Genomic DNA, 22368 nt, shown 5'->3' with positions numbered 1-22368 from the left:
TGTAGATAAATCATTTTGTAGTCAAATATTAGTTTTTATTATTTAAAAAGCGGATGTTCCAATCCTAAATACACCTTAATGTTTAGAGGCATGTCTCTCTCCACCAGTAAAGCTGAGGCAATTGTCCTTATTAGCCAATGAGGGCAGTAGCTGTACAGAATCACATTGTGGAGTTGTTTTGCTCTTCAAAACACTACAGAATATTCCAGAATGTATTCATTTTTAAGTGACACAGATGGACTAAATAACCAATAAATGTATAAATGAAATATGTTATCAGTTAAAGAATATGGGGAAGATTTACCAAGCAGCGGATGCTGCAATCTCGCCGGAATCTTAAGTTAAGAAGCAGTGGTCCTAAGACCGCTGCTCCTTAACTCGTCCGCCACCTTTGAGGCGGACTGCAATCATCCCAATCAGATACGATCGGGATGATTGACAACCCCTGCTAGCAGCTGATTGGCCGCGAATGTGCAGGGGTGGCGGCATTGCAGAAACATTTCACAAGAAATGATTGTGCAATGTTAAATGCCGACAGCGTATGCCTGGCATTTGCCAAATATACCCCTATGTATTAACAACGATACAGGCTTTAGAAACATTTACATATTTCACACTGATTCCAAATATGTTAAAGTGCAGTTTTAGTCTGAGGGAATTGTATTTTCCTTCTAGCATTAGGGAGTGTGTTATCAAATCAGTGAATGTTTACTTATAAAGGAAACATAGCATATTTGATGGTGGGGTGTTTTACAGACACAAATAAACTCCAGAGAGTTTAGCTGTGTTGTTTTACTGTTGCAAGTTTGTAGTAACAAATGCTGATATGTTCACTTTGCATGAGTAGATTAGAACTTTGTCATTGGGGGCTTAAAACCCAATTAGTTTCTTTCATGATTCAGATATAGGTTGTGATTTTAAATAACTTACTAATTTGCTACTATTGTCTAATTTGTTTCATTTTCTTGGTATTTTTTGTTGAATAGTATACCTAGGTAGGCTCAAAGCTGCCCCCCAGTGTTTTAACTAGCTCCCAGTAATGCAATGCTGCTGCTTTAAAAAGAATACCTAGAAAAATAAAGCAAATTAGATAATAGAAGTAAATTGGAAAGTTGCTTAAAATTGTATTCTCTTTAATGAAAGAAAACATGTTCCTTTAAGAACTGGCCACCTTTTTATAGGTATTTTAGAATCAATGAAAATAAACAGATAGTTTGGGGGTTTTTGTTTTGCTCATTTTTATTTGTTTATGTAAAAATGAAATGGCCTTCAGTACATTTAGTTTGCAGCACCAGCCACAATGTACAACCCCAGAGCTTGAATCTCATGCCTCCTGGATTTGTTCAACTTTATCTATTCATTTAGACCTGTAACACTTTGTTTTAGTGATTGTTTTAAACTGAATGCAATCCCAATACAGCATATAAAGTTATAATTTAGACCACTACATTTGCACACACAAAGTAAAAAATAACATAAAGGAATTACAGGAAATGTAAACTTTCTATATACCATATATTACTAATAAAAAATAGAAATAGCCATTGTATTCAAATGTGCTACACAAACACCTTTATATATGGGCCCAGATTTTGCTCTCTCTGTCACCTCTTCACCCTCTGGGCATTTGATTTGTGTTGCTCTTTGTTGTTTACGTAGCTTTTCTATAGTCAACATTGCTGTAATATTTTTTTGCATATGTAGAGGTTTAAACATGAAAACACAATTTTAAAAGAGAAAATAAAGGTAAAAGATCTGTATGTAAACTATTTAATACACCCTAGTACGTAAAATGAATCCCTGAAAATATTAAAGTGTAGACAATTTTATAGCACAGTCAATTATATAATAATGTATTCTTTCTTTTTTTTTTTTTTTAATCCCCAGAAAAATGGTAAAAAAATAAGTTCAAACATTGGGTAGTTTTGATCCACTAATAAATAACTATATCAAATTAATTTAGTTACAAATTCCAGTGCTGTATGGCAATTATGTACTGTATACTGTACTTGCATATATAAGGAAATAACAAAAACTTGCATATGTATACAGGGTAGGGTGTTCATTGATTAAGTGAAGTATATAAAACTTGGGAATTATCTTCTTCATAATATTTAATATTTAATGCTAGGCCTCAAAGCACCAAACCAATTCTGATCATTTTATTCATAATTTCCGGCAAGCAAGATATTGAAATGTCTGAATGAACTAAACAGATAGTAATCCCCAGATGCTTTAACATTAATAATTGGTGGCTCGGAAAGATTAAAATGGTTCTGGCTGGGGAACGAAAAAACCTAATTGCTGGCAAACCAATCTCAGTGACAGTGTCAATCATTGCTTTCCAGCTGTACGTCCTTGCATCCATTTTTCAATCACCGCCTGATAAATCCAACTGAGCAAAGACCAAAATAAAACATACACTTATCGGAATCCATTCTTTTTTTTCTTCAGTGTTTTGTTATTTTTAAAATAAATGCAAGATAAATTCCTACTGTTGATTTGTATTGCAGTCATCTTAAAATTAATAATAATCCTTAAAGGGACAGAAAAACAAGTTGGGATAGAGACAAAATATAATAATATGTACTTTAATTATTTCACCTGCAAATTCATACTGCAGTGCCTTGCCATTAATCCTTTCTTTTAAGTTTCCGAATTGTACAGCTCTAACTCCCCCCCTCACACAATTCCTTCTATGGCTGTATCTATATCCACCTTTGATTTGGTAGAATGCAGTAGACACTCATTATCTGCTGGAGCATGCCTAGAAGCATAAAGGCTGCTGTGAACTCAGTTGAAATACAATGCCTGTGTTTCTGATGCTAAACACTGATAAGGGGGTGGCTCAGACTACTCCAGACAGCATGGCTAAGTAATTTTGCTTATATTTGAAAATTATTTTGACATTTTTAAACATTTTTTTTTAATGAAAACTATTTTACTTAATTAGCCCTTTTAGGATATGCACAGATCTCAACATGTTTTTTTGGCACTTTAAAGGGACACGAAACTCTAAAAAATATTCACAATTCATACAGAGTTCATAATTTAAAAAAAACGATTTTATTTCTATTTTCAAATTTACTTTTTTTTCTCTTTGTAACATTTGTCAAAAAGCATAACAAGGAAGTCTCAGGAATCAGCATGGGCCTGGAGTATTGTATGACATCCATTTTGCAACCATGTTTTTAAGAATATTCTAGTTTTGCTGGATTAAAAAAAAAATAACCTTTAAGTCTCTTTTTAAGAAACATATCCTTGTTTCTGTTTGACGCATATGCTAATATGTACCTCTACATGATACCCAGTGGCATTGTGTGCTTGGATATTTCACAAAATGGCATCTTGAGTTTCTGTTCTCTATAAAATTTACCTGAAACTTTCTTATTTATTCTTAAGTGATTGTTTTATAAGGCAAAATATTTTGCCTCACCAGTTTATCCATTTCATTAAGCTTACTTAGATCTTTAGATAATTTAAAAATAATGCAATTGCAAATAGAAAATGTAATATCTATATTTTCAGATGGCAGGATAGGATAAATAAACAGCTCATTACTGTTAATGAGAAGCAACTCAAATCTTGATAGTATTTAACAGTAATGTGCTGTCTTAGTAAATAGGGAGCAAGATGTAAATCAGATTACTCTGCTTTTAGCTTATAGTAACTTACAATCACCTCTATTTTTTATATATGTATTTTCCTATTTGGGTAAAAAAGTATTTTGCGTATTTGAACACATTCTGTTTCAATTTGCGAGAAAAACATAGTAAGATCTGCAGGGGTAAATGATTATAGAATAGGCAAGATCTCTATGGAATGCCCGTGTTCAGCCCATTAACAGAGGTGGGAAACACATTTTAAAATAAGAAAAATAATATGCTTTGAATTTAAATATTTTTTTTTCCTGCAAATTACGATTTTTCCATAGAATACAATTTTGCTGTACAATTTCATTATAATTAAACAAAACAATTTAATTTTTTTTTTGTTGCAAATTTCGAGGACAGTAGTTCAATGAACCCTGGCTATATTTCATCCCAAAAATGTATTTATTTATTTTTTTATTTTAGAAGAATGTTTCTAAAATGTGTTTCTAATATGTCAGGGTTCTACTAACATTCTTTTAAATAAATATTGGACAGTTTGTAATGGTAACTGATCTATTGTATATAAAGTCCTTAGAGTTTAGTTCACCTTTTACTCACATTTTGGGGAATGCTGATTCATTCAACTTTTTTTTACATATTTTACTAAAGATCTCAAGTATACTGTATTTTTTATCTTGAATATTTTTTGAAGCAATACTAATGTAAGGCATAGCCAAAACACGAGGGTGTGAAATAGAATAGCTCATTATATTGATGACATTCTAGTTATGCAAATACTGTACAACTGATAATTGGACTGATCTTTTGCAAACAGATCATGAATTTGGCGGTAAATAATTAATTAAACTTTAAGAAATTGGGTCTAAACAGAATTTTATGAATACCACACTAAATGCATTAAAAATATGCTCATTGCTATGATACGTTTAAGTAGATCTGTATGAGTTAGGTACTTGACATTTGCACATGTGTATGAATACCTGTTATTTATTTATTTATTTTTATAATTTTTTTCAAAGTACAAGTCCTGCTCACAAATATTATCTGGCTGTGGATCCTGGATCTGAATCTCTTTACCTATCTGACACAAACACCAGGCGGGTCTACAGAATAAAGTCCCTCACTGATACGAAGGAACTGACAAAGAACTTTGAAGTAGTGGCAGGAACAGGTGATCAGTGCCTACCATTTGATCAGAGCCACTGTGGAGATGGGGGGAAAGCATATGAGGCATCTCTCAACAGCCCAAGAGGTATGACATTTTACAAAAGCTCATATCCATTTGGAGCAAATGCTTAAACTCATGTGCTACAGGTTTAATAATTAAAATAAATATTTTATAAATCTGTTTTATTTACCCTTCATATTATGTGGTATTACACACTGCACAAAAAACAAATAGTCATATGAAAGGTAGTTGATGTAAATAATTACATCATGCAGTAAATTTAACCTTGCAATGATACCTTGAGTTTACAGACAACAAAAATATAAACTGATACTATTTTATATATATTCTTCCCTTGACAATAACTGTCTATCAGACCCCTTCCAATGGCTTTGCTCCCTGGCTGTGTTCCCTATACTTGCTAATTAAGTAACAGCAAGCTGGGGGGCTGAGATATGAAGTTCATCATACACTGTCAATCATGTAATAACAGAGGGGAATGCTCTTTAACAACCCAGGATGACCAAGTACTCTCCGACATAACAGCTAGTGGCAACTAATGTGTTAAGTCCCAGAAATAACCACACACTGTATGTTTCCAAGACAACAAAAATAAGCTGCATAAGATGAGTGGTGGATTTGAGTTGATTTTAACAAGTAACAAGCCAGATTTGCCAGGATTTCACTGATTAGGCTGATCAGTGACTCACTATTATGATTTTCTCACCTGATGTCACAAAGGGAAATGCTTGTATTATTCCTTGTTAGGACTATGTGGCTATTGAAGATAACAAACACTGTTATAAAGTATGCTCTGTTAACAATTTCTAATTAAAAAAAAATGCAAAAAATTGGAGCACTTATTTATTTGCATGCCCGTAAACTGGCAAATGTGCCCGTTTACAGGCGCATGACAATAACCAGCCATTACAAGTGGCTGGTTATTGCTACTGCAAGCTTGCGGTAGCAATTAGCACTTCAAAAATTAACAATAAGTCATTGCTCCCACAATTTAGTGTAGTTTGAACGTTAAACGTGGCGGGTGTGGGGTGTTAGGAAAAAAAGGCACTGAAAAGGGCCTTTAGATTGCGGTCTATGGGGACAGTGTGTTCCCTGTAAATATATATGAATATATACACATATATGTATGTGTTAATTTGTGTATATGCACATATTAACACATACAGTAGATATATACTGCATGTATTTATTCATATAAAGTCAAAGGTACACTAAAAGAACAATGGTAGCTCCAGACAGATATTAAGTATATAAGTAAACGAGAGGGTAAGAGACGTCAGCAAGAGCAAAAAGCAGCAGCAGTCATTTTAAAAAGCACCAGATATACAGTGTAGCAGCTAATATGATGAAGTGATGAAATGTATGTATTGATAGCATTGTTATCATGTAGAAGTGTTTTTGTGTATGTTACATTATCTGTGAGCCACAGTGGGTTAATGGATATAAGTCAATCCTTTACATATGTTAATATGGCTCCATTTTGAACATGTACACAGGGGTTAATTGGGAGTGGCTTTAATAATTGGACAAGCTTATTCTAGTCACGTATTTAATCTAATGGCCCAATAGGCTCACAGAATTTATTTTAAATATCACATGTGGTTTTTGATCAGATACGTCTATGATTAAGGCTTCCAAGCCAAAACATGTCAGATATTATCTGACTCTTTGTTCTTTATTTTTAATATGTGACCATTAAAGATCATTTTTATTCACTGAAGAATAATCTGCTGCCCATCGCTGTGCGACTCACCCCACTTCACTGAGCTAGTTGTTGTCATGCTATGTCTCACGGGATGAGAACGAGCCTCCCATTAGAGCCTATGGAAGCGTGCTCTTGTGAGCGCAATGCTTCCGTGCAATGTGAACAGGGGAGGTCACGTTCGCATTGCACCTCACATGTAATACCAGAGCACATTTGTATGCAATAGTATTACTAATCTAGCCCTAAAAACCTTAACATATGTACAGAATTTAACATATCATTGGTTACTCATATTGTTTTGAAGAAACTTTATTTTATATGCTGAACAGCACAAAGAGTTTGTTCCACATCAAAGCACGTTTATGAAGCTACATTGTCCCCTTTATTTGTCCTCCTAATCTCATCAGCTATTGTAACGTTTTCTAAATGAAGCAAAGACAGGCCATTATACAAAAAGCACACTGTAATTAGACTTGGATAAACTTCATAGAATAATTAACAATTCCCCAGTTGTGAAAAGACAAAAAAGCATGCATCAATAAATCATGATCATAGGCAAGATAATTAATATTTATTTAATACATGAATACCACTGAAAAAAAAAGATAAAGAAAATTGTTAATGCTTCTTGGCTCATTTTAAAAGACTATGCTAAGCATTATTTTTAAATGAACGCGTTTTTATTTATTTTTAAGCTAAGGGATATTATGTCTTAACAATACACACCCTAACACTTTCATTACTTACATTTTATTATATTCATTTGTAATCTAAAGAGTTATAACAATTTGAAGTTTATTTTATTCTTTCCTTAAGGAAAAATAACTGCCTGTGAATAAACATAGCTTTCTCCACATGAATCTAATTTGCACCTATCTTCAAAGCTTTAAAAAAAAATATCTGCAGGGTTTTTTTTTCCCACTTTCCACCTATCGTTAAGGTTTTATATTTTTTTTAATTATTTTTTTTCTCATGAGCCTTGGAACTATCTTAGTAAGAAAACAAAACCTTTGAATAAATTCCTCAAAGGGAAGCATTATATATTATTTAAAGTATTGGTGAACTTTTTATTTCCTTTATACACAGATAGATAGAAAGATAGATAGATAGATAGACACAGAGCATAGATAGATATATAGATATAGATAGATAGATAGATAGATAGATATAGATACACATCATTCATCACAAAAAAATGTTTCTTTCATTTTATTCATTAAGAGGGTTGCTCAGAATTAATTTGTTAATGAAAATTCTACATCTACAGACAAGCAGAGTAGCAACTTCTGAAGCTGAACTAAAGTTAAAGTAGTATCTAGTGCTACTGCTTTTATTGTTTGTTAATTAACACTTATAGTTTTTAGATGATAACTCAACACTGCAAAAGGAATTAGCTTGCACTCACTCATGGCCAAAAAGCTGCAAATGCTAAAAACCTAAAATGGAGGGTTTAGTTAAAGCCATTGGCTAAGAGATGCCCAAATGACTCTTTACATTACCTTAAAGGGACAATCTACACCATAACTTTTATTATTTAAAAAGATAGATAATACCTTTATTACCCATTCACCAGTTTTGCACAACCAACACCGTTATATTTATATACTTTTTACCTCTGTGATTACCTTGTATTTAAGCCTCTGCAGACTGCCCCCCTATCTTAGTGCTTTTAATAGACATGCAGTTTAGCAAATCAGTGCAGACTCCTAAATAACTCCACGGAGTGAGCACAATGTTATCTATATGACACACATGAACTAGTACTGTCTTACTGAAAAACTTTCAAAATATTCTGAGCTAGGAGGCGGTTTTTAACAGTTTAGAAATCAGTATGAGCCTAACTAGGTTTAGCTTTTCAAAAATACCACCAAGGGAAATAAGCAAATTTGATGATAAAAGTAAATTGGAAAGTCGTTTAAAATTGCATGCCCTATCTGAATCATGAAAGTTTAATTTTGACTAGACTGTCCCTTTAAGTACGTAATGTGGGTCCTACTTAAGCCTTTCAAAATGCCCAGACATGAAATCCATCCCTCCCTAAATCTTAAAATCTTAAAACTGGCAGAATATCTCTTACTTGTATTGTTCTTCTTTTTGCATTGCACATACAAGAATAACTAGACTGATAGTGCAGCATGGAATCATAAAGGCAAACAGACACGGCAAGTATATTTTTTTATTTTTCAGCTTTAGTATTCCCTAAGCAACTCATGCCTGTTCCAATTTTCAAAATTGTGAAAGTGCACCACTATATTCCCATAGATAACACCTATAGTGGAGTCAACATAATAATCCTGGAAAAACAGGTATTATAAGAGGACATGTTAATATATAATTTAATTGGTAAGAAGAGGAACGGCTTCCAGAAATATTTAAATATCAAATTGTAGAAAAATTAGAGAGCAATAAAAGGACCTATAAAACAATAACTATATGCAAAGAACGATCCGTGAAAATACTGTGTCACAAGTTAATAACATCTTATTATCTTAAAAATATGATACATGAGCTAATTGTAATATAAAATGTTTAACCATGTATATTAAAACAAGTGGGATTGCAGTTCTAATCACATGTGATATGTTAATGTATGCATAAACGCAGGTAAATCTTGTAATTAGAAAGTGAATACTGTCCATTTAAAGGGACAGTAAACAACTTGTAATTAAAAGACATTTCTGTTGTTTTGCTACAGAATAACATATCAGCCAAGTCTAACATATGAAAATGTTTGTAATGCTATAACACCGTGTTTGCTGCAAGTGTTTTTCCATAGCCAAACTTCACTCAACACTTGCCTTATGTGGAGGAGCCAATCCATTTTAAGTCTGCACACAGGCTAAGACTAACCCTAGTCATTATCACCTAGATTACGAGTTTTGCGCTAAAAAGAGTGCCATTACGAGTTACTGAAAAGCCTCCTTATGCTGTGCATTATGGTGCTTTAAACTCCATACCGCACAAAAGCCAAGGGCTGAGTTTATGTGCTTGTGCACGCTTTCCCCTATAGACATCAATGGGGAGAGATTGTTGGAAAAAACTAACACCTGTGATCGCGGAATGGTGATCACCGTAACGCAACCCCCTTGATGTCTATGGGGAAAAGAAATAAAATTATAACCCCTAACCCACCGCTCCCCAACATTGCAGATGCTAAATAAAGTTATTAACCCGTAATCCGCCGCTCCCCGATATCGCCGACACTAAATAAACCTATTAAACCCTAAACCGTCAGCCCCCCAAATCGTAACTACTAAACTAAACCTATAAACCCCTAAACAACCGGCCCCCCACATCACAAAACACTAAATTAAACTATTAACCCCTAATCCTAACACCTCCTAACTTTAAATAACTATTCTAATAAAATAAAAAACTACCAATTAAAAATCCTAATTACATGATTAAAAAATATAAAAACCTAAATTATAAATTAAAAAAAAAACTAATACTACGAAAAAAAATTAAAAATCTAAGATTACAAAAAATAATAAATGACATTATCAAAAATAAAAACCATTACACCTAATCTAATAGCCCTATAAAAATAAAAAAGCCCCCAAAAATAAAAACACCCTCTAATCTACAATAAACTACCAATAGCCCTTAAAAGTTCCTTTTGTAGGGCATTGCCCTAAGTTAAACAGCTCTTTTACCTAGAAAAAAAATAGTCCCTAACAGTAAAACCCACCACCCAAGGGTATTCTGCTCTTTTACACTGCTCATTAAAGCCCTAGTCTAAAAAAAAAAAAAAAAAATGCCCCAAAAAATAAACCTAACATTAACCTCACGGTTCCTGAAGTCAGGTCATCCATCCTCATCCAGGTGGTGACATCTCGGGACGTCTTTTGTCTTTTTCCCAGCGGCGCAGAGCGGAGCTATCCTTGAGGGCGATGACATCCTGCGCAGAGCGTCCTCTTCATACGATCCCCGCCGTACACTGAATGCAAGGTACCCGTTTCAAAATGGCGTACCTTGCATTCCTATTGGCTGATTTGGTTCTTCAAATACAAATCAGACAATAGGATGAGAGCTTCTGAAATCGTATTGGCTGTTCAAATCAGCCAATAGGTTGAGAGCTTCTGAAATCCTATTTGCTTATATTAAGGGCTATTGGTAGTTTATTGTAGGTTAGGGGGTATTTTTATTTTGGGGGGCTTTTTATTTTTATATGGCTATTAGATTAGGTGTAATTGTTTTCATTTTTGATTATTTTGTTTATATTTTTTGTAATCCTAGAGTTTTTTATTTTTCGTAATTTTATTGTATATTATTTTTGTAATCTTAGATTTTTTTTATTTTTTTCGTAGTATTAGTTTTTTTAAATCATGTAATTTAGAATTTTTAATTGGTATTTTTTTATTTTATTAGAATAGTTATGTTAGATAAATTTATAGTTTAAACTTAGTTTTTATTTATTTAAAGATAGTTATATTGTAATTTTAATTTAAAGTTTAATTTAGTTTTTGCAATGTGAGGCCAGTGGTTTAGGGGTTAATTGGTTTAGTTTAGTGTCAGTGATGTCGGGAAGCAGCGTATTAGGGGTTAATAGGTTTAGTTTAGCAGTTACAATGTGGGGGGCTGGTGGTTTAGGAGTTAATAGGTTTATTTAGTGTCGGCGATGTCACGGAGCGGCGGATTAAGGGTTAATAACTTTATTTAGCAGCGACCATTGCACGAGTACGTAAACTCAGCCCTTGGCTTTTGTGCGGTATGGAGCTTATCGCACCATAACGCACAGCACAAGGAGGCTTTTCAGTAACTTGTAATGGCAGCGCTATGGAAAGTGCAATAACGCAAATATGTTGGCATTATTTTCGCACCCTATTTGGCGCAAAACTCGTAATCTAGGTGATTGTTTACAGTTGTTAAGTAATGGTGTCAAAATTATGTTGTTTCAATCAGGCTTTAAAAACAGCATAAGCAATTAAAACCCTTTTTTGATATGTAGTTTGGAATAAACGGTATAGGCTTTGATTATGTCAAATATATCCTTAAAACTTTCTCCCACTTGTAAAAAGTCTTAGGTAATTAAAGGGACAGTGTATTGTAAATGTTTTCCCCTTTAATGTGTTTCCAATGGTCCATTTTACCTGCTGGAGTATATTAAATTGTCTACAAACATCTCCTATTCCTTTTTTTTCTCATTTGAAATAGCTGTTTTTGCCTGCTAAAAATGCCACCTATGGTGCATTTTTGAATACAGCAGTAATGGGTACATAAAATATATAGCATGTAGAATTTATACTCCTAGTGTGGATGGAAGAGATAGTTAGCTATTAAAATTATAATTTTCAATTGTTATCTCTGACTGAGATACGATAAGAAAGCCTTTGGGGCCGATTTATTATAGTGTGAATGCACATCGATGATTGCCGATAGCATATGCTGTTAGCATTTATCATTGCACAAGCAGTTCTTGTGAACTGCTTGTGCAATGCCGCCCTCTGCAGATTCTCTGCTAATCGGCCGCTAACAGGGGTATCAATCAGCCCGATCGTATAGGATTGGGCGGATTGATGTCCGCAGCCTCAGAGCAGGCGGACAAGTTATGGGGCAGCGGTCTTTAGTGTCTTTAGTGATGGTATCAAAGAGCAAAAACTACGTATATACAGAATTAAACCTAAAGTAGAAAATTCACATATATTTTATACTCTGCAACTGGTATAAAATGACATTGTACACTACATTTATACAATGAAAAACGTTGTATTTGAATGACATATGTAATAATGAGCCCTTAAAGTTTATGGAATTAGTCCTCCTTCCAATATCAGTTTATTTTCTCAAAACTTAAAGTGATGAGGTAAAACGTTTTTTGATATGCAACTCTTTCTACTAAATGAAGCTAATTGCAGCCATTTACAACCTTAAAGGGACACTGAACCCAAATGTTTTTTCTTTCGTGATTCAGATAGAGCATGACATTTTAAGCAACTTTATAATTTACTCCTATTATCCAATTTTATTTATTCTCTCTGTATATTTATTTGAAATACAAGAATGTAAGTTTAGATGCCGGCCCATTTTTGGTGAATTCATCCACCAATAAAAAAAAGTACTGTCCAGAGTAATGAACCAAAAAAAGCTTAGATGCATTCTTTTTTTAAATAAAGATAGCAAGAGAAGGAAGAAAAATTGATAATAGGAGTAAATTAGAAAGTTGCTTACAATTGCATGCTCTATTAGAATCACAAAAGAAAAAATTCTGGGTTCAGTTTCTTTTTAAATAAGGAAAAATATATCTCTCATTTACATTATGGTGCCATTGTGTTCTATATATGCAGTATCTCAAAAAAGTGAGTACAACCCTCACATTTTTGCAAATATTTTGTTATATCTTTTCATGTGACAACACTGAAGAAATGACACTTTGCTACAATGTAAAGTAGTGAGTGTATAATCTGTATAAGAGTGTAAATTTGCTGTTACCTCAAAATAACTCATAACACAGCCATTAATAGCTAAACTGTTGGAAACAAAAGTGAGTACACCCCTAGGTGGAAATGTCCAAATTGGGACCAATTAGCCATTTTTCCTACCTGGTGTCATGTGACTTGTTAGTGTTACATGGTCTCAGTTGTGAATGGGGAGCAGGTGTGTTAAATTTGGTGTTATCGCTTTCACACACTCTCATACTGGTCACTGGAAGTTCAACATGGCACCTCATGGCAAAGAACTCTCTGATCATCTGAAAAAAATAATTGTTGCTCTACATAAAGATGGCCTAGGCTATAAGAAGATTGCCAAGACCCTGAAACTGAGCTGCATCACGGTGGGCAAGACCATACAGCAGTTTCACAGGACAGGTTCCACTCAGAACAGGCCTCGCCATGGTCAACCAAAGGAGTTGAGTGCACATGCTCAGCGTCCTATCCAGAGGTTGTCTTTGGGAAATAGAAGTATGAGTGCTGCAAGCATTGCTGCAGAGGTTGAAGCGGTGGGGGTCAGCCTGTCAGTGCTCAAACCATACGCCACACACTGCATCAAATTGGTCTGCATGGCTGTTGTCCCGGAAGGAAACCTCTTCTAAAGATGATGCACAAGAAAGCTCACAAACAGTTTGCTGAAGACAAGCAGACTAAGGACATGGGTTACTGGAACCATGTCCTGTGGTCCGATGAGACCAAGATAAACGTATTTGGTTCAGATGGTGTCAAGCGTGTGTGGCGGAGTACAAAGACAAGTGTGTCATGGTGGGAGTGTCATGGTCTGGGCCTGCATGAGTGCTGCCAGCACTGGGGAGCTACAATTCATTGAGGGAACCATGAATGCCGACACTGCTATACAGACTGTACACTCACTACTTTACATTGTAGCAAAGTGTCATTACTTCAGTGTTGTCACATGAGAAGATATAATAAAATATTTACATAAATGTGAGGGGTTTACTCACGTTTGTGAGATACTGTATATGACCCTCTTGCATTGTGAAGTAAGATTTGCTATTAGTGAGACTGAGATTCATTACGCTACTACCTGCATGCTGTAAATAATTCATATACTTTTTTTCATAAATAATGTTGCTTTCACGGCTCTCATTAGTTTTATAAATTCTAAAGCACAAAAAAAATAAAATCAGCTAAGATCAGAGTAAGCATTGACTGGAATTTAAAGGGACACTGAACCCAATTTTATTTCTTTCATTATTCATATAGAGCATGCAATTTGAAGCAACTTTCTAATTTACGCCTATTATCATTTTTTCTTCTTTCTCTTGCTATTTTTATTTTAACAAGGAGGCATCTAAGCTTTTTTTGGTTCAGACTCTGGACAGCACGTTTTTATTGGTGGATGAATTTATCCACCAAGTAGCAAGGACAACCCAGGTTGTTCACCAAAAATGGGCCAGCATCTAAACTTACATTCTTGCATTTCAAATAAAGATACCAAGAGAATGAAGAAAGTTGCTTAAAATGTTATGCTCTATCTGAATCATGAAAGAAAAAAAATTGGGTTCAGTGTCCCTTTAACTAGACTATGGTCTATGATTATGGCATCAGTGTGTAGTCAAAGCGCCTAGGACCTACAGCTATCCTGCTATTGTTTTTACAATGCTTTTATAACGTTTTCAATAAAATTGATTTTTACACTCTGTACTTTTTTTTTAAAGGGACATGCAACTCATGATTCAGACAGAGCATACAGCTTTAACAAAAGTTTCCAATTTACAGATATCAAATTATTTTGTCCTCTTGGTATCCTTTGTTGAAGAGCATACCTAAATTGGTTCAGGAGTGTGCACATGTTTAGAGCACTATATGGTAACAGATTTGCAACAATGTTTTTAACTTAGTTATACATGGAAACACTGCTGCCATCTAGTGCTTAGAAGGACATATCATGGTTAAAAGCTTTGTTAAAAACTGTTACCTTTAAAGGAACACTGAACCCAATTTTTTTCTTTCATGATTCAGATAGAGCATGCAATTTTAAGCAACTTTCTAATTTACTCCTATTATCAATTTTTCTTCATTCACTTGCTATTTTTATTTGAAAAAGAAGGCATCTAAGCTTCGTTTTTGTTTCAGAACTCTGGACAGCACTTTTTTTATTGGTGGATGAATTTATCCACCAATCAGCAAGAATAACCCAGGTTATTCACCAAAAATGGGCCGGTATCTAAACTTACATTCTTGCATTTCAAATAAAGATACCAAGAGAAGGAAGAACATTTGATAATAGGAGTAAATTAGAAAGTTGCTTAAAATTGCATGCTCTATCTGAATCACAAAAGAAAAAATTTGGGTTCAGTGTCCCTTTAAGTGTACACTGCATAGGTTTACTCTTCAACAAAGGATATCAAAAGAACAAAGTAAGTTGAATAATATAGATGAACTGTGTTTTTTTGTTTTTTTGTTAATGCTCTTCCTAAATGATGCATTTTTTTTTGTGTGTTTAAATCTTAAAAGAAAATAAGAATAAATGATTGTAAACACATTGTAATTATAAGCCATTGCTGTTGTCTTGCTATAGAGTAACATATCAGCCAAATCTAACCAAATTTAAAACTTGTTTTATGCGGTTGTTATTCAGTAGCCAAACTCTACCCACTACCTGCTTTTTTGGAGTAAAAAAATCTGGGCTTGAATCTGCAGACAACAAAGCTTACTATAGTCACTTTGGTAGGATAAGTTGAATGGTTTTGCAGTTGTTATCTGCTAAAGCAAATTATGGAAACATATGTTGCAGAGTTAGCCTTGTGATGTCAGCAGGTGAATTTTACAACAAAAAATTACACATTGCCTAACTTTCAGGCTAAATTACATGAAAGGGGGCCAAATAAATATTGAAAATACATTTCGAAGTTCTTTCATTACACTTAACTAGGCTGACCATATTGCCTCTTTAAAAAGGGACACATATGAAATATACATATGTCAGGGCTGTTTAAAGAAATGTTTTGAATAATGTTCCATTTTAAAAACCCTGACATATGTATTTTTCATATGTGTCCCTTTTTAAAGCAGCAATATGCTCACCCTACACATAACTAAACATTTTATATAAATATCTCAAGGTGTTTGCTCTACCTTTAAAATGAATCCAGAGATTTGGGTATGTGGGGACCATACTGGACCCCATTGTTAATTCAACCTTGGTTATTATGCATTACTGTATATAAGTGTGTTATACCCCATACTAACTAGCACATCTGTGGGTTTCATGTTCATAATAATGATCAGTTATTTAATCAACATTGTTGACTCCAAATGAAGAGAGTCTGTACTTTTCAAAGAGGTTGTAAATCATTGTCAATTAATTGGGCTAATAGTTTTAACAAGGAAATTCAGTCTTTTCCATCCCAAAGGAGCATTATGGTAATTTTCATAGTCTCAAAGTGGTTTAAAGAACTGGAATTACAGGAATAAAGCAAGTCGATTTATCAATCCAGGAGTTGCTCAAATCCTCATGAAGGAGGTCATGAAATGAGGCATAATCTACTGTTATACATATTTGGCCTTGTACCTATATTGGGGTCAGTTGTAGCCGGTCTCTCTGCAGCTATCATAATAAATCTCATTTACTCTGGTTATCTAGCTCTGGTATTGCATAGCATTTGACTAATGTTGTAAATATTTTATATCAGAATGTGTTGAACACATTTTACATTTTTTAATACTTTTGCACTGGGGATTTATCAGTGTTGTCTGACCTTAAAAACCTTTTAGCTAACAATTTCTGTCATTTTGAATACATATCAGGAGACAATTTTTTTTAGCACAAGAGGTCAGCAGAGTCTAGAGGTCTTTATTTTCAATGACATTCTAGTGAAAATTACGATGCATTGATCTGACTCAGATGGATAATTTTTCCTTGGCTGTGCAAGGCTTTGTTAATTTCCAGATTTAGTCACCAAAGTCTAGTCTTTAAATTTGTATCTAATTCAATATCTTTTACTCAGTATTTCTTCTATGTCATTATTTTTGCTGTGAACAATTTTTAACCAGATGTTAATGAGCAACATAAATATTTTACCTTACCATGCTACAAAATGTCTGGTATTTGAGTTATGTAAAATGTATTAAGTCTGGGATTACATCCTGGATGCCCTATAGCCTAAAGCTAATGTTATTGTTGTTTCACTTTTGTTTAACTTTGGAGCATGTTATGTTTTTACTGTTATGTATCAATTATTCTGTTCTAACATTTTTTGACCATCAAGCAAATTTGTAGATTATTATAAACTAACGTATTGTAAATGGGCCACTAGCAAGGGCTTTCAATCATCCCGAGCCAATCAGGATGATTGACAGCCCCTGCTTGTGACCGATTGGCAAGCTTATGCAATGTTAAATGTGGACAGCGTATGCTGTCCGCTTGCAGCGAGGTTCAACGGTTTTAATCCAATACATGTTAGGTGGTGGAAAAGTTAACACTGCTGCTATTGAACTATCTTTTCTGGCGAGCCGGGTCCTCAAAGCTTGATAAAGAGGGCCTTATGTATAATCTAAATGTATCATTGTATACCACGCCTATGTTTATAGTGCTGCGGAATCCGTAGGCGCTCTACAAATAACTGATAGTAATAATCTGAAGATCTAGTTTTAACACCACAAAGTATGCCAGGACACTCCAGAATGGTCAAGTATTTCCAAAAAATTGTATTCATGGTGAGCCACAGTGCAGCAGACACCTTCATTTGTGAGACCCGATTCTTTATTTCTTTTTTTAAATTGGAGAACCTCTGCAAGTTCTACAAAAAGGAAGATAGAGAGAGAGAGAGCAATCCCTACAAGGCTGAGAGGCAAACCTGTTACCTGTACCTGTTACCGTACATGATGGTTTATAAAAGGAGGAGCTTTGCTTACTATTCAAATGGTAAGTGTTACTTAAAGGGACAGTCTAGTATAAATTAAACTTTCATTATTCAGATAGGACTTTTAATTTTAATCACAATTTACTTTTATCATCAAATTTGCTTTTTTCTCTTGGTATTCGTAGTTTAAACTAAACGTAGGTAGGCTCATATGCTAATTTCTAAGCCTTTGAGGGCTGCCTCTTATCACATGCTTTTTAAATCTCTTTTCAACACAAAGAGACAGAAAGTACACGTGGGCCATATAGATAACACTGTGTTCAGGCACAGGGGTTTATTTAAGATTTAGCACAAAACAATGCTAAATTTAAAACAATAGATATATTAGATAATAAACAGTCACAGTCATGTGATCAGGGGGCTGGAAGAAGGTTCCTAGATACAAGGTAATCACAGAGGTAAAAAGTATATTAATATAACTGTGTTGGTTGTGCAAAACGGGGGAATGGGTAATAAAGGGATTATTAGTACTGAATGTTTGGTACGGTTAGACTGTCTAGCTGGTGGGGAATCTAGCACACCTGAAGTAAACTTTATCCCAAAGTTTAAAGAGTTATAGTTAGTTGTAGTAGGTGGCGCAAAACAAGTTGCTATTCCCAATGTGTCTTACTGTAAATATGTGTGATAATATGTGGGCTCAATATATGTTAATGTTTTGATGAGTCCTAATTTTATATTCTCTTTTGGAAAAAATGGATGTCGAAACTATTTAAGAAATAAATATGATCCTTTATTTGATTATGGTAAATTTACCCAATAGTAGTGATGCTAAAAGTACAGTTAAACAAAAATTATTACAATTCCTTCAAAGTTTAAAAAATGACACCGGTGTCTCTATGTATAAAAATGTACATAATATATAAAAAATAAATTCAATTAAAATAATAACGTTGAAATCTTATAATTTATACAGTTTTGGGTTTCTCACAAGTTGTAATTTCTAACAGAATGTTTGTAGATACAATTTTATAGTGGATAAAACAATAGTTGCTGTATAGTTCATATAGGATACTTTGTTTCAAGTTCAGCTATGCAATTGAGATCTTATCTTAGGCAACTATATATCAAATGTAGAGGTATGTTGGTGCGATTTTTATCACACTATAATATAAGTATACAAATTAGTACCTTGAAGTGTATCTGTTTGATATCACTTTTGTGAGATAATTGCGGTTAAATAAACGCCGCTATGCCAGTGTTTTGATTTAAGTTTCAAGATCAAGCTGGTGGCAGTTCTATATGAGCTGCTGGCGGTTAAATAAATGCCACTTTGGTTTCCTCTTATTAGGTGGGCTTATCTGTTTGCTGCGAGAAAATTCACTTTTATATAAGTGTTTGGGTAGTTGTCGTGGCCGCTCAGTTACCTTATCCTTTGTCGGTCAGTGACCGATCGCGTTCTTAAGGGTTTCTTGGTGGGATCTTTGTTGCGGTTAAGTGCTAACCGTTTGCTGATGTTTTTTTAAGTATCTCCGGTTTTTCTATTCTGTGGCTTGTCTGTCGGTCAGTGACCGATCACGATGGTATGGTTGTTGGATAACCTCCTGATGTGGAATTTTTGCGTGCCTTTCCGGTCTGTTGTTCCCAGGTTTCTAAGATGTTGGTCAGTGACCGATCTGGGTGCTGAAATGTGGTTGTTGGGATAAGTAGAAAGTTTGTAGGATAAGTAGAAAAAGGATTTCTAGTTATCAATGTGATCTTTGCGGTTAAATATATGCCGCTCAGTGGGAACTTGAATATTTCAACTGGGTATAGCTGGTATTCACTTTGTCTTCTCAAATCCTGTGCAGGTGTGCTCTGGTATCAACATGTTTCGGCTGGACAGCCTTTTTCAAGATACCAGATGTGGGGATTCAAAGGCTATTTAAAGCCTCTCTAATTTAGCAATAAATCACTAATTGATGATATACATAAAATAAAAAAAAATAAAAAAAATCAGGAACAATTATAAAATGCTGTTTTATTATATAACATAGGTATCCTTGGGTCTTAATTATAATATAGTTGGGTGTTTTTATGTAGCGATAAACATTTTATATGATTACTTTTAAAATAGAGAAAGATATTATATATCTTAATGTCAATTACTTTTAGAGTGTATATTTTAGTCACTTTATGAAACCATGGATATTTTTAAAAGGTTTCTGTAATTAGAGAGTAATATTAGAGTGAAATAATTTGTCTATACTTATCGTTGTATGGATATTTTAACCATAAAATATAGTTAAAACGGGGCCAATGGTGAAATTAGAATTTAGTGAAATAAAAGTTAGATGGGCCAAAAGAGAATATAAATTTAAGTGAATCTTTTGAATCTAGTTTGAATGTTTCTATTTGTTATCTGTGGGCTACAATAACCAGATAGTGGGTATTGTAAAAATATAGTAAAGAGCTGTATGATCCAATGAGTGTGTTGTACCAATACTTTTCTAGTTTTTGTGGATATTAGTATTATCGGATGAGAGATTAGCCTTCTTGTATGAATTTTTATAATTATTGTAGGAATTTTAAAATTTCAAGTTGTTTGTCCTTAGACTGTAAAACTAAGTTGTAATTTTGTCAAATATATATATATATTATTTTAGAATTCTATTGTATTTAATCAACTTGGTTTGTTAGTGTGATGGCTTGGTTTTTATGATCTTAAAAAATGGCCTATGTGTTAGATTAAATTTCAAGTGGTGTGTCCTTAGACTGTAAAACTATATATTTATTTATGATATATATATATATATATATATATATATATATATATTTTTTTTTTTCTTGAGTAGTTGTTCCTGATTTTTTTGATTTTATGTATATCATCAATTAGTGATTTATTGCTAAATTAGAGAGGGTTTAAATAGCCTTTGAATCCCCACATCTGGTATCTTGAAAAAGGCTGTCCAGCCGAAACATGTTGATACCAGAGCACACCTGCACAGGATTTGAGAAGACAAAGTGAATACCAGCTATACCCAGTTGAAATATTCAAGTTCCCACTGAGCGGCATATATTTAACCGCAAAGATCACATTGATAACTAGAAATCCTTTTTCTACTTATCCTACAAACTTTCTACTTATCCCAACAACCACATTTCAGCACCCAGATCGGTCACTGACCGACATCTAAGAAACCTGGGAACAACAGACCGGAAAGGCACGCAAAAATTCCACATCAGGAGGTTATCCAACAACCATACCATCGTGATCGGTCACTGACCGACAGACAAGCCACAGAATAGAAAAACCGGAGATACTTAAAAAACATCAGCAAACGGTTAGCACTTAACCGCAACGAAGATCCCACCAAGAAACCCTTAAGAACGCGATCGGTCACTGACCGACAAAGGATAAGGTAACTGAGCGGCCACGACAACTACCCAAACACTTATATAAAAGTAAATTTTCTCGCAGCAAACAGATAAGCCCACCTAATAAGAGGAAACCAAAGGGGCATTTATTTAACCGCCAGCAGCTCATATAGAACTGCCACCAGCTTGATCTTGAAACTTAAATCAAAACACTGGCATAGCGGCGTTTATTTAACCGCAATTATCTCACAAAAGTGATATCAAACAGATACACTTCAAGGTACTAATTTGTATACTTATATTATAGTGTGATAAAAATCGCACCAACATACCTCTACATTTGATATACAGTTGCCTAAGATAAGATCTCAATTGCATAGCTGAACTTGAAACAAACTATCCTATATGAACTATACAGCAACTATTGTTTTATCCACTATAAAATTGTATCTACAAACATTCTGTTAGAAATTACAACTTGTGATAAACCCAAAACTGTATAAATTATAAGATTTCAACGTTATTATTTTAATTGAATTTATTTTTTATATATTATGTACATTTTTATACATAGAGACACCGGTGTCATTTTTTAAACTTTGAAGGAATTGTAATAATTTTTGTTTAACTGTACTTTTAGCATCACTACTATTGGGTAAATTTACCATAATCAAATAAAGGATCATATTTATTTCTTAAATAGTTTCGACATCCATTTTTTCCAAAAGAGAATATAAAATTAAGACTCATCAAAACATTAACATATATTGAGCCCACATACAGGGAGTGCAGAATTATTAGGCAAGTTGTATTTTTGAGGATTAATTTTATTATTGAACAACAACCATGTTCTCAATGAACCCAAAAAACTAATTAATATCAAAGCTGAATATTTTTGGAAGTAGTTTTTAGTTTGTTTTTAGTTTTAGCTATTTTAGGGGGATATCTGTGTGTGCAGGTGACTATTACTGTGCATAATTATTAGGCAACTTAACAAAAAACAAATATATACCCATTTCAATTATTTATTTTTACCAGGGAAACCAATATAACATCTCAACATTCACAAATATACATTTCTGACATTCAAAAACAAAACAAAAACAAATCAGTGACCAATATAGCAACCTTTCTTTGCAAGGACACTCAAAAGCCTGCCATCCATGTATTCTGTCAGTGTTTTGATCTGTTCACCATCAACATTGCGTGCAGCAGCAACCACAGCCTCCCAGACACTGTTCAGAGA

General features: G+C 33.8%; 1 protein-coding gene across 6 annotated transcripts in view; it reads left to right on the top strand.

The window, feature by feature from the left end:
* TENM1 (teneurin transmembrane protein 1) overlaps window positions 1-22368 on the top strand; it is a 1037319-nt gene that overhangs the window by 784065 nt on the left and 230886 nt on the right. For all 6 annotated transcript variants that reach the window (XM_053699127.1, XM_053699121.1, XM_053699124.1 and 3 more), the window contains one exon: window positions 4634-4866. In XM_053699127.1, the coding sequence (XP_053555102.1) occupies window positions 4634-4866 (233 nt within the window). The remainder of the gene's footprint in view (window positions 1-4633; window positions 4867-22368) is intronic.

This window comes from Bombina bombina, chromosome 1 (genome assembly GCF_027579735.1).
Source record: "Bombina bombina isolate aBomBom1 chromosome 1, aBomBom1.pri, whole genome shotgun sequence".
In the NCBI taxonomy this organism is placed as follows: domain Eukaryota; kingdom Metazoa; phylum Chordata; class Amphibia; order Anura; family Bombinatoridae; genus Bombina; species Bombina bombina.
The sequence above is the reverse complement of the archived record's forward strand: the minus strand, read 5'-3'. Positions and strand labels throughout refer to the sequence as shown.